This window comes from Sapajus apella, unplaced genomic scaffold (assembly GCF_009761245.1).
Source record: "Sapajus apella isolate SASKATOON/1434 unplaced genomic scaffold, GSC_monkey_1.0 scaffold36, whole genome shotgun sequence".
NCBI lineage: Eukaryota > Metazoa > Chordata > Mammalia > Primates > Cebidae > Sapajus > Sapajus apella.
This window is the reverse complement of record NW_022436976.1, coordinates 9,744,357-9,760,997: the sequence shown is the minus strand read 5'-3', so window position 1 is coordinate 9,760,997 and position 16,641 is coordinate 9,744,357. Positions and strand designations below refer to the sequence as shown.

Here is a 16,641-nt window from a genome sequence, read left to right as displayed (position 1 = left end):
GTTCCATAAGCTTCCTCATCCCAGAACCAGGCCGAAGGAACAACCCCTACCTTGGATGTGTTGTTCTCGCGATAAAGGGAAATATAAGAAATGGGGACCATGTGATGCTTCTTAAAACCTCTACTGGACACTATCACAATGTTGACTTCCGCTCATATTCTACCAATCACAGCAAGTCATTTGACCAAGCCCAAATTCAATGAGGAAGAAATGTTAACGCACCCACAGGCAAGCTATGTTCAAGGATGGAATGAACAATATAATCTAGCACAGGAAGGTTGTAAGAAACTCAGTGGTCACTGAGACAAGCAACTTGAATAGTCTGAAACTCTAACTGTATAGGCTATCTGTAATATCTCGAGTCTTCAAAATTATGGACTGTTTAGGAAAAACAGAGATCTAGGGAAGGCAACAAAGTTATTTTGGGTATAGACTGGAGACGAGAGTATATAATATCATTCCTTCTCCCAGAAGCTTCAATAGGTAGAGGATATACTAATTTAGAGGACATTTATTTCAGTGTTTCTAGATCTGAAAGGTGTTTCAAAGGGTTCATATTCTTAAAGCAGCAGTGGTATCTGTTTGAATTTCTACTAATTTTTTAAAAACTCAATACCTTTAATGTTTATGTAAAAACTGTTTCCATTGTAAATGGAACACATCAAGAGCCCCCAAGGTGTATATGGAGGAAGCCTGCTTGGTGACAATTGGAGATTAGATGACTTTGCTCACAATTTGTAACTTAGTTTATAACACAGTTGAGCACTACTAGGTGCATCCTTTATCATCATATATTTTTAATTGTTTTATTCTTAGTCATATGTTGTTTACATTCATTCTCAACTCTGAATTAATGAGGAATTTAATGAAGAAGACAAACATAATTCTGTCAATTTTCCTCCGGATACTTTTCTCCAGATCCATAAATTTCTTTCATCTGAAAAAATAACTACATGAAACATCAAGATATCTCTCATATTTCAAAACATAATGTAAAAAAGAAAAATAAATTAGTGCTATTTATGCATCCTGTCTCCCAACAGTCTACTGCAGAAGTAAACACTGATAATGCCTTGAGGTCTGTACCATGTTAGGGGGTAGATCAGAATGACTCTCTGTTCCCATTACTTTTACCCCTCGGTGCAACATCACAGGGCATTCCTTCTGCCTGAAAAGCCCTCCTCCTTCTCCCTTCTTTGCCTAATATTCCTACTCAGCCTTAATCCACAGCTCAGCTCTTACCTCCCATTGGAGAAGGAATTATTCTCTTCAATTCTCTCAGCTGTATTCGTTGCTCTTTCCACAGTTTTCCCATAGCACATGCGGGGGAATTACCTCCTGAAAGCCCTGGTTTGGAAAATAGTCACTGAGTCTGTCTCTGACTTAACTGATTTCAGCTCAGGGGCACTTTGGTTTTCCAGTGGCCAGCAACATACCTCACACCTAGAAAGTACTCAACACATCCTTCTTGAGTCGATGAGAGTAAACAGAATTGCAGTTTGATAGATAAGTTTGAAAGCTGGAGAGGACATCGGGAAGAAGAAAACACATAGAAGTAAGGAGTGAGAAGATAGAGGCTGACATGCACAAGTTGCGTTTAATGAGCAATAAATGAGCCCACGTGATTACAGCAAAGAGTTTAAGAAGTCCTGGAGAAAGCAGTGTGGAGTTCAGGTGTGTTAAGGAGGGTCTTGAGTCTGTCTTAGTCTGCTCTGGCCATCCTAGGTCAAAATATCATGTGGCTTAAACAGCAGAAGTTTATTTTCTCACAGTTTTGGGAGTTGGAAGTCTAAGATCAGGGTACCAGCATTACAGGTTTCTGGTGAAGGCTCTCTTCCTGGCTAGTAGATGGCTGCCTTCTGGCTGTTTTTACATGGTGGGAAGAGGGAGAGCGCTGGTGTCTTCCTTTTCTAATAAGGAAACTAGTCTCATCCTCACAATCTCATCACATGACAACTCACCCTGCTAATCTCATGTAAAACTAGTTATCTCCCAAAGGCCCCATCACCAAATATGAAATCTCATCAAACTGGAGATTAGGGCTTCAACATATGAATTTGGGGGGAACACAGTTCAGCCCATAGCACCCACCCATATTGAGTGGTTAAGAAACCGACCACTGATAAATGAAGTGGACCCTAAAGATTGCCCTCATCCTTTCCTGCCATTCTTGGGGTTCCTTTGTTCAGTTAAGAAAGTGAATGAAATCTAGAAAATCAGCATTTCCAATTAAAGAGGCATTAAAGGCTAAGGACAAGAAGAAAATAACCTTTTAATTTCAGAGACGAATGAACAAAGTAGTTTTTGTGTGTGGTATCTTCTATTTCTACAGCAGCCGTAAATCATACCTTTGAGAGCTGTACCATTTTACTTTTAAATGAACATTTTTGAAAAGAATGCAATCGTTTCTTATTATTCTCCTTTTGTACAATTTCATTGCATTCATCACCAGTCAGAGGGTCCTGTTGATTCTCCAGCAGAAAGACTATTTGTTATATTCACAGTCCAAGTGCCTACTGATTAGCACAGGTGGTTTGCATTAGCTGATGGGGATAGCAATACAATCTTCTTCTAAGCTTTACTGCTTTCTCCATTTTCCATTTGTTATTATTTTTCAGGCCTGGATTCCTTTCACTTCATTCATTCTCTTAAGAATTACCAGTCACAGAATGATGTTTTTGTTCATTTGAAAAGTTTACGTCCACTTGCAAATGATTCAAGACAAGACTGAGAATTCCGCTGCCCGATTTGCAGAAAGTTGTTGCTGCCTGAAAATGTGCTAAGCATGTCCTGTTGATAGATAGTACAAATATACAGTGTTAATACAATGGGCAAACTGCAGCGCATTTCCATAGCTCCCAACTATTGAATGATATACAAAAATATATGACTTGGGGACAGCTGAAATTGTTTCCACACTTTGAGCTCTGCTTCCATTAGACTGGTTCACAATATTAGGTTGAATCCCAAGGTGCTACTGATAATCATCAGCTGTTTTTCTTGCCAAGTCTCTTTGTTTAAATGTATTCTTTCATTATCCATGTGCTTTTGAAAAAATTAATGAGGGAAAGAATGCTTTTAATTGAATAATCTGTATTCTGTCAGGTGTTTCTTCTCCCTAGGAAGGTATCTGAAAACTTACTTTGCTGTTTTTATTTATCCTGCCAGTGTAGTATATTGATGAGAGAACTGAGGTCCAATAGTGTTAAAACAAGACATGAAATATTGATTAATTCTTCTTTTAAATTCTCTTTTTACCCCTGAGTATAGCAGATTTCAGAAGCCGCTGCCACTACCATGCTCTCCAATAAACTTCCTTTATTGGGAGGGGGGTCTTGATACCCTTCAGGCTTTGATAAATGATTATTATGCTTTTGAAATGTTAGCTTTGAGTGCCGGAGGCTTGACTTTCATGAGTTCATGAAAGAAACAGTAGAATTGAAGCTGCAAAGTTTGAGCCAAGGGCCCCCAAAGGAACCATTTCATCAAAGGAGGTAACCACAGATACTGAGGCTTCTGAACTCCTTGTCCTTGTCCCACCTGACATTTTTTCTCCATTCCTAATTGTACATTTTCCCATTGTAGGCTAAGACTTGCCCTTTGGGTCTGGGCCAACTGAGTTTGCTAATTTCTAAGGTTGTTAAAAAGTCGGATAATGGGTTTAGATGGGAGTGTAAAGAAGGGAAAAGGACGTAAGATGCTTGGTTGGATGAAGAAAACCAGGGTACAGTGAATGACCAGACTAGGAACTGGATATAAGAGAATTCTGGCTGTTTAGGGTCAAGGACACCCTCAGAGCAATCACCCTAAGGCAAGAGTAGGCCCTGGGAAGTCAGGAAATCTACTGCCCTCTTAGGTCCCAGATGAGCTTGGAGCAGAGGGGAATCTGATAAAATGTATTAGAGAACTGCACAGGGCAGCTACCCCACAACAATGAATTATCTTGTCCAAAAATGTCAATAGTGCTGAGATTGAGAAACCCTAATCTAGAGAAACTGCTACAACTTTTTGTCATCAAAGTACGAGTTTCTTGAGTTCGGAACCCAACTCATTGAGCTATTGGTATTCAATAATTAGCAGAGCATTTTGTGAACAGATAATAAATCCAACATAATCCAGTTCTCATTTGAAGAGTAGCCATTTCCATGTCCTCAGTTCCTCCCCTGAAATTATCTGAAAGGGAAATGTCACTCAGAAGTCTCTAGTTTGCCAGGTAATAGGAAGAAAGTGCTTCACAATATGTTTCCAGAAATGGGAAGGGGACAGAGTGTGCTCAGAAACGGAGGTGCAGGCAAATGAAGGCTGCTGACAGACAAAGATACAGAGACTGATAAACATCATGATAGCTGGACAGACAAGGAATCCCTGTTCCATGTGATAGCCTTTCGCCATGAAGGAATAGGGGTAAACATCAAGGGTAAAGTAGCTTATATTTTATTTGAAATAAAGTAGATAAAAGATCGTATCTTAAATGATATGCCTTCAAGCATGTGCTACATCAAGGTCTTGACAGCATCATCTTCCCAAGAGATGCACAAGTAAATTTAAGTAGTTTCCAAGTTGTAAGTATCTTGATTACCAAGGAGCAGCAGGATGCAGAGCCTGACCAGTAAAATCAAAGGATTGATGGCTTCCTCTTCACACTCCTGCCTTTATTTTCCCCTGCATGGCTCATTATTCTGCTGCATTAATTTAAGCTTTCCTATGGCACTGAATTAGGGGCTTAAATTCTCTTATCATCCCTGTGGGAATCTTGATTGTTTATTTGTGGATGAGAATAATTGTTTTTATTGATCCCCAAAAGTGGAGGGTAAAAAAAAAGTGCTATGGTTGATGGCCAGCTGATGCATAGTTAGTGCTGCGTGCATGAGTGACAAATTATGAGACAGTATTTGGCCCCAGAGGAGACCCTTTAAGAATTTTTTAAGGCATTTGATAGTTATCACATTAAGGCATTTGATGGTTATCACTAAGTCTTTCCAAGCTGGAAATCATAAATAATTTCACAGACATCAGGTGAAGTCTTTTTGTTGCAGTTTTTATTGAAACTTAAAGATCTACTTAAAGATCTAGTTGGGTATAAGTTATACTTTCTCATTTCTAGTATGCCCACACACCAGCCCAGTAGAGTTTGGAAACGGTGCAGCTACAAGATGTGCCAGAACCAGTGCCATCAGGCCAGTGAGTTCCTCCAGGGACCCAGATTACTAGGCATTTATTTGGAAGAATTCCTGTATTCATCCAGCAGTTGTCATGATTCCACTGCAAGCATCATTGTATGGGCATTAGCTCCAAATAGTTTTTTTTTTTTTTTTTTTTTTTGAGAAAAAACTTCTTTGCTAGCCTCAGCTTCTACTATGGGTAGGAAACCCCATGCCATTTCACATCCCAAATATATCAGAGGCATCAGGGAAAGGAAGTGCAACTGTCTAATTAAGTGCTGTTTGTAGGACAGGGCACTTGGGCAGTGTGAGCCTCCCCCATCTGAATCAAATGCAACACATCTTGTTTAAAGAGCTATTGAGCTAATTAGCATGGCCTGTCTACACAGAAATAAAACAAATCAGGTTAGGCCCAAAAGGAATCATGTATCAGAAATGTGGTGAAGTTTCCTTATTAGGTGGTAAGATGCAGACGTCTTTGACCAGATATCGGACCCTGAAATTCTTGATCCTCTTTTCCTGTGGTAAAGAGAACATAGTTATACAGAGAATCCACTATGACAATTGTATCTTCTTTATTCTTTGGGGGCTCTGTTCTGGAAGCTTATGATGAACCTTCAGAAATGACCGTGTGGGCTGGACTAGAATGAGTCAGGAGAGCTGGTTTTGCAGAATAAGTGTCCATATGTCGCAAAGAGGATCTTTCTCTTTTTCCTGGAGATATCATATTATCTTTGTCTTTGATAATTAGCACCTCTGTGAAGGGACCACATCAAAGGGAGGATGATTTTCCCAATTATGATTATATTTTCTTACTCAAATTCACCTTTACCCTTAGCGCTATGGTTCATTTGTGGCCTTGGCCTTCACTAGCCATTGCAGCAGCTTCCATGAGTGGCAGTGTAGAGGGCGGAATCATGGAGTTCTCCCCACAAACGTTTTGTGACCATTGTCACTCCCATTGCAAGATAAAACTTTATACCCAGTTTATCCTTTTATATATATAACCCATATATTTAGTGTCACGCCCATCACACAAGGGAGCATGAAATGTGATCTGACTGATCCACATGTTTGCTCATTACAACGCCCAGTATGCACAGAGCATGGTAGTGTACAATGGTTAAAACAACTACAGACTGACTGTGGAAGGTGATGATCACAGAATCATTTGATTTTTAAATTAGAAGAAACCTTGACTATGACTTAGTTCAACCATCTTATTTTAGACACAAGGAAAATGAGACCCAGAGAGGCTAAATAAGTGGCCAAAGCCTCATATTCGAGTAGTGGCAGAGCTGCAGTGTGAAACCAGATATTCTCACTCCAATTCTGACCACGCTCCATGTTGACTCTGAAACGCGTGGCTGTGCTTTGTTGCACTGTAATGTGATCAATTGTTTTAACATGTGTGCCTCCCTCACTAGACCATGTGCTCTTCAGAAAATATTCATCACCAGGCTCCCAGCACAGTCAGTGGCACGTAATAGGATCCCAATATATGTTTGTTGAAAAAGTGAATAGATGGGTAAATACATGAGATCTGGTTTTCTCTCGTCATGTAGAAACAAACAAATGCCATAATTTTTAGTGATCTTTATGAGTGCTTGGTCAGCCTAATAATGAAGAATAGAATAGGGAATGAAAGGTAGAAAAAATAGTATGAGAAAGAAGAGAAAACAAAAAAGAGTACACAATTCCATAGGAATAATAACCAGACAAATTCAGTACATGGACAAAATGTTTAGATTCGATTTGGGAGCATTTTGTCAAGACTCTTGCCTCTTCTGATCTCTCCTCATTTTCAGATAAGGGCTTTTTAAGCAGATGGTGCTTTAAGTAATTCCCATCACATGGTCTGCTCCTCCTCAGACCCTAGAATGATGGCAGGTTAAGTTGTCTAAAAAGCAAAGTTGTTCGTTAGTGTATCTCGCCTCCCTGAGACGTCTTCCCACTCATTTTGCATCTATTGCTGCCCCATGTTGCTGCTACTACCACGGAGGAAAGTGCATGTAACTCGATGTGATCTGGCTTCTGGAATATTTCCCATACACCAGAAGATGCAAAGGAACGGCTACTTAGGTAGTAACGTTTCAGACTCAGTGACAAGTATACAGAGAGGATGTATATGGGCTGAGTTTGTCTCTCCTTGTAAATCACCCAAAGTCAATGAAAGTAAAGGCTAAAAAATCTGATCATCAACCCCCACTGTGAGTTTGTGTTTTTCCTGAAATGCTGGCACGTTCTATGTAATTTGACACTAAGTAGTGCCTGTTAAAAAGAAGCAGCAGCAGCAAAGGATTCAAGGCCAATAATTATAGCACACTGATGGCTTGGTACTGGGATGTGCATCAACAATATTGAGCATCAGTGGGGAGCAACTACCGGCTGGAGGGCTGTATCCAGAGAGCGGTTATCAGTATCTAAGCGTCAGTTTGTAGAACTGGGTGTGCTCCTATAGGCCAAGAAGTCTGGATGGAAAGTAGACCACTTAATCTTTTCTAGAGTTGTTGCTACACAGCTGTCAAACAAATTGGGGTGGTTCAAATGCCCCTATGGAGAGAGTTTTAAGGAGATGGGCAGTCACTTCCTTTGAATGGATTGAGTCACAATGGCTAAAGACAAATATGGAGATCCAGCTTTTCACTGAACATTGCCTTGAACCATGTGGAACTTGGTAGATGCCAAATCAGCACTGCAACTGAGCACATCACCACTCCCTCCCTCAGTTCCTTCATTTCCCAGCTCTTCTTTGAACATACCAAGGATAGTTCCATATCTGTAATTTTGTCCTTGCCCTTCTCTCTTCCTTACATACCTTTTCCTCATGTGGTCCACGGGGCTTCTTCCTCCTTGACCCTCCCCTCTGTCTTTTTCAGATCTTTGTGCTCATGATCCAAGGAGCCTTTCTTGGCCAACCTTTCTAACATAGCTGCCTCCAAATCCAATCCACTGGCCTTCACAAAGACAGAAGCTTCGGTTGTTTTGATCATTGCTGTATCCCCAGTCTCCAGAACAGTGATTAGCATATAGCTTGTTCAATAGATATATATTGCAGAAGTTGGTAACATAGGTCTTAAAAAGGAAAAGTCTTGTCTTATGATGCCTGGAAAGCAGTTAAATTTTTCAGTTGCTGTCATTTCAAGTTATTTACCTACACTGCATGGAAGTTATACTTAGAAACCCAAGCAGCCTTCAAGAAAGTAATAATATGTCTAGGTAAGCAAGAGAGCACTATTATCATTCAGCTCCCATCTGGGCTCCAAGCAACTTTAAGAGAACCTTTCCTCTGATAGACAGCACTAATTTGTGTCTTATGGAAAATTAAATAAATTATTGTTCACCTGAAGGGAGCAGGATTATTTGACTTCAGATATTTTCCATATGGCTTCTCTTCCACACAACATAGCTTTGAGGCTTAAGGTAGTAAGAGCAAGAGCATTCCTATAAATTATTCAGAGATAATTCAAAATAAGTGTGCATCTTTGACATATTGTCAAGTTTCTCAATGCTTTTTCCTGATAACAAGTGCTATGTTTTTGATGAAATGTTACTCATTTCTCACACACCTTATTGTTCTGTGTGTGTGTTCTGTGTTTTGTTTTGTTTGTTTTCATTCCTCTCAGAGTCCAATCTGGCTCGTATCTCAGCACAGGGTGGTTTACCTTCATTCTGGCCATGGACGCCTGTTACGGCATTCACGTCTACGGGATGATAAATGACACCTACTGCAAGTAAGATCACAAGAAATTATTTGTATGCAGCTCCAATTCTGAGATCTTGTCAAAATATCACAATTCATTTTAATACCATAAATCTGAGAAACAGATAAAGCAACAATTATTTCCCAGTGTTCTTTGCTGACATGACATTTTATTGTCAGTGCATCAAGTTGTGACTTCTAGGGGTGATAAAAAGAAAAATATTTACCAGTCCAATGTCAGATGTCAGAAGGAACACTTTTCCCTTAATCAGTGGCATAGCAGGGACTTGTGGCTTGAAAATACAGAAGTTTAGTGGCTGTTTAATTTGCAAAAGCAATTTTGTCATTTCTGCTGCTCTGATGGCTTGATGGATAGCTATCTACTCAACGGTTATTTAGATTTGATCATGAAGGACAAAATGTCCTAAAGCCTCGGAGAAACTGACAGCTTAACAAGAATTCCTAGAAAGTATACTTCACTAATAAGTGAGTAATCTGCCAGATCCTTATTTAAATTGAGTGTGTTTACCCACAATATATCCTCACGGGTGGGATAGTTTCTAATTAGATAATAAAACAAGTCCTCCATGCTTCATCAGGGTAATGAAATCTATTTCCCTACCAATGATTGGCACAATATAATTCACAGACTGTTTTAATCAGAATGTCAAAATGGTAACTCTCAGCCACAGTCTTCATGAACAAATATTTCTTCCCTAACTATAAGCATAATGGTGCTCAGATGAACCCAATATCTTACTGTGAAAAATCAGTTTCTTCAGGTTCTGCAAGAGGCTATCTAAAGTTTCCTCCATTATATGTCATTTCCTGTTTCAAAGGATAGCCATAAGTTTGAATGTAATTGGCATGATATATAAATTTTATTTGATCTATTAAAGCACTAAGAACCTGGTACATCTTCCTAAAAGCTTTAATATATATAATAGCTTTTAACTGAGTTCATGGACAAGAATCATGTATGGGTTTGTAAGTAAATGCATTTACTGGACACATAATGGATTCTTGTAAATGAGTGCTCCATTCTTAATCTCAATCTTTCTCTCCTTTTCTTTTTTTTTTCTTTTCTAGGACAGAAGGCTATAGAAAAGTCCCCTATCATTACTATGAACAAGGAAGAGATGAGTGTGATGAATATTTTCTTCATGAACATGCCCCATATGGGGGGCATAGGTTTATCACTGAAAAGAAGGTGTTTGCTAAATGGGCCAAGAAGCACAGGATAACATTTACACATCCAAACTGGACATTGTCTTGATAATGTTTTTTCTTATCTTGCCGCATCACTTCATGTGATCACCGTCCTGCAACTGTGATGCTGATGATGCTAATGAAGATGACGGTGATGATAAAGACAGCAACAATGATTATCAAGTTCCTGTACACTCTCAGATGTGGATGGTGACTCTGCTAGTAATGTAAACTTGGCATTTCATGGAGGATGGTCGTGCTCATTATGTTCTTTCTGGAGGTTCAACACTATATACCGCACTTTATAATTTAACTGGAATTGAGATGAAGCCCAGTGACATGACAACTGTGACCTAAGAAATGGGAAGATTACCCTTCAAGATAGCTGCATAGAATTGTTAAACAGTGAGTAACTTCCAGAAGCCAAAAGGGTTTGGCCTCATAAGGCAAGGTGACTGACTCAATGGCTTCTTGAATCTCGGCAGCTTCACCATCTTGAAGAATGATTGATTGTCAAACACTGACCCAAGAACTGCTATCAAGGTGCAAGTATCTTACTAGTTAGCCTAAGGAGGGGAAAATATCTCTTCCTAATATACCATCTTTCTACAGTATTTCCTATAGCTAAAGCCTCAGGCCACTGCCTAATTAACAACAAAGACTTCATGGACATCCTACGCTTCAGGATTACTTGACTATCTCAAACATGTAAATGAAAATGGGCCAAGTAGCAAATCTTAATGACTTTCCACTCTTACCATCCATTCTTACTACCAACAATATAACTGAACATGTGATTATAATAATCTATATTAATGTTTAGTTATTTTTGGTTGAGTCCTAAATATTTCAGAAGGCTACTTAACATGTAAGATACCAGCTTCAACACTGTAATAACATATACTGTGAAAACATTCCTAAAACATAACCAAAGGGTTTACTAACTCTGCTTCAACATCCAACAACAAAACCATATGATTTTTGAAATGAAACAGGGAAAGCAAAGCATATTTTTACATCAATTTGTATCCTATCATACTTCATAATATATATTTGTATATTCAAATTTCTATTTTATAGGCCCAAGATGTGTTTCTCCAAACATTACATTCTCATCGCCAAGTGCCAACTGTTAGACGTGGAGAGGAAATGATTCCTTGCATTAAACTTGACCAGAGATTTTGCCTTCTAGGGATTTATTTTCCCCATAGTGTGTCTGTTGTTATGCCATAATAACAACAATAATAATGACCTTAATGTCCAAAGTACTTTCTCATTTAGAGTCCTTTAACATGTGTTATACCATGTGATGCCCGTGAACACCCCATTGGACTATTGTCTGTGTATTCTGCTGTCTCTTTAGCAGATGATCTGTAATTTGGTCATTGTTTGTTATACTCTAAATTGCTCTACTTGCTAATATTTGTATAGAATAGAATTTATGTAAACTAGTAACCAGTTGATTTCTGTGCCAAATACATTATATCAGGATTACCCAAAAAGTATCACAAAGGATGATCTTGGCCATATGCTAGGGCCCCTGTGAAAATAACTAGTTTTGAGAAGTTTTTCTACATATATATGTGTGTGTGGTTCTATTTAGGTGGGGAAAAGATGAAAAAGCAAGGACAACAGGAGGAAACAAAGGCAAAGAATACAGTTTCGTGGCCTAGGCTTGAGACGACTCTATTTTTCATGTACTCATTGCTCATTAAATATTAGAGGGTGATTGGCTGAGAGAGTAGCTGAGAGTTCAAAACCATCCTTGCAGAACGATTCAAAAGACAAAAGCTGGGTTAAACTGACAGAATGTTTTGGAGGCTGGAAGTAATGATACATTTCAGTTCAGAAGCACTTGTAGGTCTTTACAAGTGAGTTATCATTAAAATGTGCCATCTTGGATAAAGGCCTTTTCCCTCCTCTCTTCTGCCATTTCAATACCTCAGTATTCACACTCATAAAAATTACCAAGCCCCAGTTCTATCATTGGAAAGAGTTGTCATTCTTTTGTTGTTCTCTTATGTAATTTTTAGCCTATGAATGTTTAGTTTTTTTGAGCTAATGATAGATAGAAATGCCCACTCAAAGAAAAATAGAGACAAATGTTAAAATTGCCAAACAGACTGTTTTTCCCCCTGTTGTTTCACTATTAAATAAAAAGATATCCTTGATTAATCAGAATGCCTTGGGACATGAACCTAATTTATTTAATTTTCTAATAAATGAAGGGCCAACTCTGCTTGTTTTAGCCCCTACTGATAAACATTTGAAAACTTACTTGCTCTCCTGCCTCACTGTAGCTTTCTCTGTTTGCAACACACCGTATCCCTCACTCTATGGCAGAAGGTAAGTGTGGAATATGCAGATTCCAATGTTTTCTTTGGAGGTGTGGGGAAGGTTTTTTTTTCCCCTCTCCTCTCCTCTTTCCTTCTTTCTTTTTATTTTTTCAACTAAACTCCTATGTTACATTTTTTATGGTTGTTTTCATTGTCATTTTCTTTCTAAAAACAGGAAACAAAAAAACCCAAGTTTTTCTGAGTTTGGAGACTCAAATAATTCCCAGTATAACCAGCATTTTGATAGAATCTCACAAGTTATTTTTCTTTGCTTTCATTTCCTGTTTTCCTTTGATCCATTTTTCTAATTCTAGTGAAAAATGTAAAGTGTAATTTCTCCCATGTTGAGAATAAATTTTTCATCTACGATTTATTGATAGAGAAGAGCTTGGTAAGGGAGCAATTCAAGTATACTGTTTTGTTATGCAGATTTCTGATCAATTCCACAAATTCTGGTCAAATAAAAGATATCTTATCCAACATTTAAACATTGAAAAATTTAACTGAACCCACTTACAACTGATGTGTACTTATCCCAGAAATTAATGTCTGTAAAAAATAAAAGTATTTTAATACTACTCTCCATGGCTCTAGGCAAATGAGCTATAAAAAAGGGTCACAATTTTTCTGAAATTGGCATGAAAACATTCAAGATAAAAATAATAGACTAAATATTATTCTCTATTATGCAGAATTCTATGAAAAAGCAATGTAATTTAAAAAGAGTTTTAAAATGAATGTTTAAATCCTTTTCAATTTAACCAAGTGACAAGTAGTAACGATTTACATTATTATGATGATAATGTGAATAAGAAATCTTTTAGATTATATAGTTTTACATTGCTATTAAACCTATCAAAGAAAAGGCAATTGGGATTTGGAAGAAGGAATATATGCACATAGAGTCCATTTGTATGTGTGTGAACACACACACACATATATATATATCTATATACTTATAACTATATATAAAGGCATATATATAATCCTATATTCTTCACTGGTGTGTATGAATCAGAGAAAACCCTATTTTAGACTTCATCCAAAATTTGTTGGGTTACATTTTGAATCCTGATGAAAAAAGCAAAAATCCAAATTAAATGGACTGATTGCTAAGAGTACATAAAATCATATTCGAAAGCTGGCCAGAAGAATAAAGCTAGAGAAGCTGCTAAATCTAGAACTGAAAACACAATTAGATGCCACAGTTGTCACAAATCAGACTTGTAAGTATAGCAATCTGTATTGTAGGTTCTGCCGATTGCAGGCTTAGCTGAAGTCACATTGAAAAACATTGCATCAAGCTTCATTCACACTGAAGTAAATGAACACTGGTCCCCCAATTCAAATAAGCCGGTCTTTAGCATAAGCAAAATCCAGATTTGCATGATTTTTATTATATAGCTAGAGAACTGTGACCACTATGAAAAAGGAAATTTATATAAGGAAATTGCTCTTGGAGAAATTGGTATAAATCAGCTGAGGTAGGAACAAAAGTCTGAATTGGGGACCTTGCTGACCTTCCAAGAAGTAGAAGGCCATCAGGAGAAAATCACTGTTACTTAGAAAAGAGACAACACGAAAGTACTTCACCTGGTAGTGTTAATTGGATGTTAATTATGAGTTTGGTTTAATTTCAGTAAAGAAATATAATCAGATGACTGATTAAAAAAAAAACAATGTGCCATCTAACCTTTAATATGACATGTCAAATGCAAAGAATAAATATGTTATTCAGTGTCAGTTGTTTGCATGTCTTAGCACAACAAAAGGTTTACAGTATGGGGCCAGGAGGGAATATGTTCTTAAAACAGCGTATTTAAAAGACAAGACCTCATCATTTTAATAGTGTACATAGATTAGTAGCTGATGGAGCCAGGGCTAGCCTTTGTAAGTAGTCGAGGCTTTTAGAGCTGAAAGAGATTTTGAAGACTAGCCAATAAAACGCCTACATCTTGGAGCTGAGGAAAGAGAAGTGAAGTGACTTGCCTGTAATTATAAACTGGACTAATGGCAGCACTGAAACTCAAATTCATGTCTCATGTTTTCTTCCCTTGTACTTTTGCCACTACACTTTTTAGACAGAAGGATAGCTAGAAAAAAATGCCTAACTGATTACTAAAGAGTCTATTCATGGAATCCAAGAGCTCCAAATTGTGTTCATTCTGCTCAGGATTAGAGAAATCCCCACAATGAAGCGTAGAAATATTTTCATAATTGAAGGAACATGTCCCACTGACTGGCTACACTCTCCCTCCTCTATGTTTGTTGCTATTGTCAAGGCTAGGCCATGTTCTGTTATCTCAAATTTCCAGGACTTATTTAAATAACATAAAGGTGAGTGTCTTACTTTCTCTTTGTAATTGAGGATGAGCAAGCTTTTGATATACCAAGCTGTTGAGTGTTGGAGGTTTCCTGGTGAAACTGGCAGGCCCTGTTGTTAACATACCCCAGAGCTAAAGTGTCCTCATATTCAAACCAACTCCGCTGCCCACGTTAGTGAAATTATCCATCAGCACTAACACTACCCTTTGGTTCATGCTTATCCCTGCACAACATGTGATCCTTGAGCCCAGATACCCTTCTGGAAGGTGAATGAAATCCCCAAATGTCCATGAGACTTAGTTGGCATAAAAGATTGAAAAAGATTTTTTTTCTCTACAGTCCATTTATAGGATACTGTTAGAAGTGAAGAATTTTGAAACTACATACACTGGGCTCTGAAAATGGTTCCTGTGGCTCAGAAATAGTCTATTGCTCTGTTGCTTGTTTTTGCTGAACTCTGGAGAAACCACAAGAGTAAAATTCCATGTAAATTGCTAAGGCATCAAATCAGAACTGTCCTTGGGCTTTGTAACAGTGCAGAAAATCTCATTTAGTTTTGTTTCTTTTTTTTCAGTTAACTATTCTTTTTTCTTTTCAGAATAGGCAACATTTGTTTATGGAGTAGAAAAGCTCTTCTTTCTCTGCAGCTACATCTCTTTATGTTCATGCCTTGGAAACTTCAGAAAAATAGAAGCTCACTTCCTTCCATAAAGGTGAAGAACATCTTGATGAATAGTCAGCTACCAAGTTCACATATTTGCCTATGTTGTGAGAGTTGTTTCTAAGAAACACCAAAGCCACCAAAAGCAGGCAATTTTACAGCTTTTTGTTACCTAATCTACAAAGTACTAGTTTCCTTGTGTTTAGCTTTGTTGTCATTGCTACTGAGCCATTTCTATTACATACGGTACGGTTTTTGCTTCACCCATTTTCCTGAGTTCCCATGATTTTTTTCTCTAGTTTCTCATTCACTTTTAAACCAGTAAACTTATCTATTTTTAGAAGAAATAAATGTGCAGTTGTACATTCATGGAGAGTTTTTATGGCATTATAGTGCTTTATTTGTAAACACTATCTTAGAATAAAGCATACAAAATGGCAAAGGGCTATTGGCATATTTCAGTTTGTTTTACAACAGGACAAGTAAGGATATGGTAACAAAGCCAGAGGGGAAAAAAAAGGGCATGGGATTTTTAATATACTTGATATCCAAGGCAGAAACATATCCAGGATACTATCATAAACAATAACAAGATAAAATGCTGGTCAGCCTTTGGAATTTGCTTTGTCCATATTAACTACCTGATGCTGACATATGTTTCCATTTTTGCTATGCCAGACATATTAACAAAGTTGGGTTAGCACATAAGCTGTATAAAAGGAAGAAGTCTTCCTTCTTTCCTCTCTTCCTTATTTCTTACTTTCCTTCTTCCTCGGCTCTTATTTTCTTTCTGCAAAAATCAATACTCTTGCAGTTGAATGTCAAATTGGGATAATTTTTCTTTTAACAAATCAGCTTAGAGTTATCTATCCAACTCTGTAAGAGATCCGTATTTGGAAATGATCTCAAAATGAGAGTCATCTTCGGAAATAATAACTTCTTATATGCCAGGCTTTTTTTTTTTTTTTTTTTAGAAAAAGTCTCCCTCCCTAACCGGGGGCCCGCTGGAGTGCAATGGCGTGACCTCAGCTCACTGCAACCTCCGCATCCTGGGTTCAAGCAATTCCCCTACCTCAGCCTCCCAAGTAGCTGGGACTACAGGTGCACACCACCACGCCCAGCTAATTTTTTTGTATTTTTAGTAGAGACAGGGTTTCACCATGTTGGCCAGGATGGTCTCGATCTCTTGACCTTGTGATCCGCCCACCTTGGCATCCCAAAGTGCTGGGATTACAGGCATGAGCC

At 38.0% G+C, this 16,641-nt stretch overlaps 1 protein-coding gene and 1 long non-coding RNA gene across 2 annotated transcripts in view; one reads left to right on the top strand and one right to left on the bottom strand.

Annotated features, from left to right (window-relative positions):
* Positions 1-15,841, top strand: part of ST6GALNAC3 (ST6 N-acetylgalactosaminide alpha-2,6-sialyltransferase 3) — a 570,108-nt gene extending 554,267 nt beyond the window's left edge. Inside the window, exons 4-5 of the mRNA XM_032297084.1 lie at positions 8,789-8,896; positions 9,955-15,841. Coding sequence (XP_032152975.1) covers positions 8,789-8,896; positions 9,955-10,141 — 295 coding nt within the window. The 3' untranslated portion in view covers positions 10,142-15,841. The remainder of the gene's footprint in view (positions 1-8,788; positions 8,897-9,954) is intronic.
* LOC116564088 overlaps positions 1-16,641 on the bottom strand; it is a 69,765-nt gene that overhangs the window by 8,274 nt on the left and 44,850 nt on the right. The gene's annotated exons all lie outside the window — the stretch shown is intronic.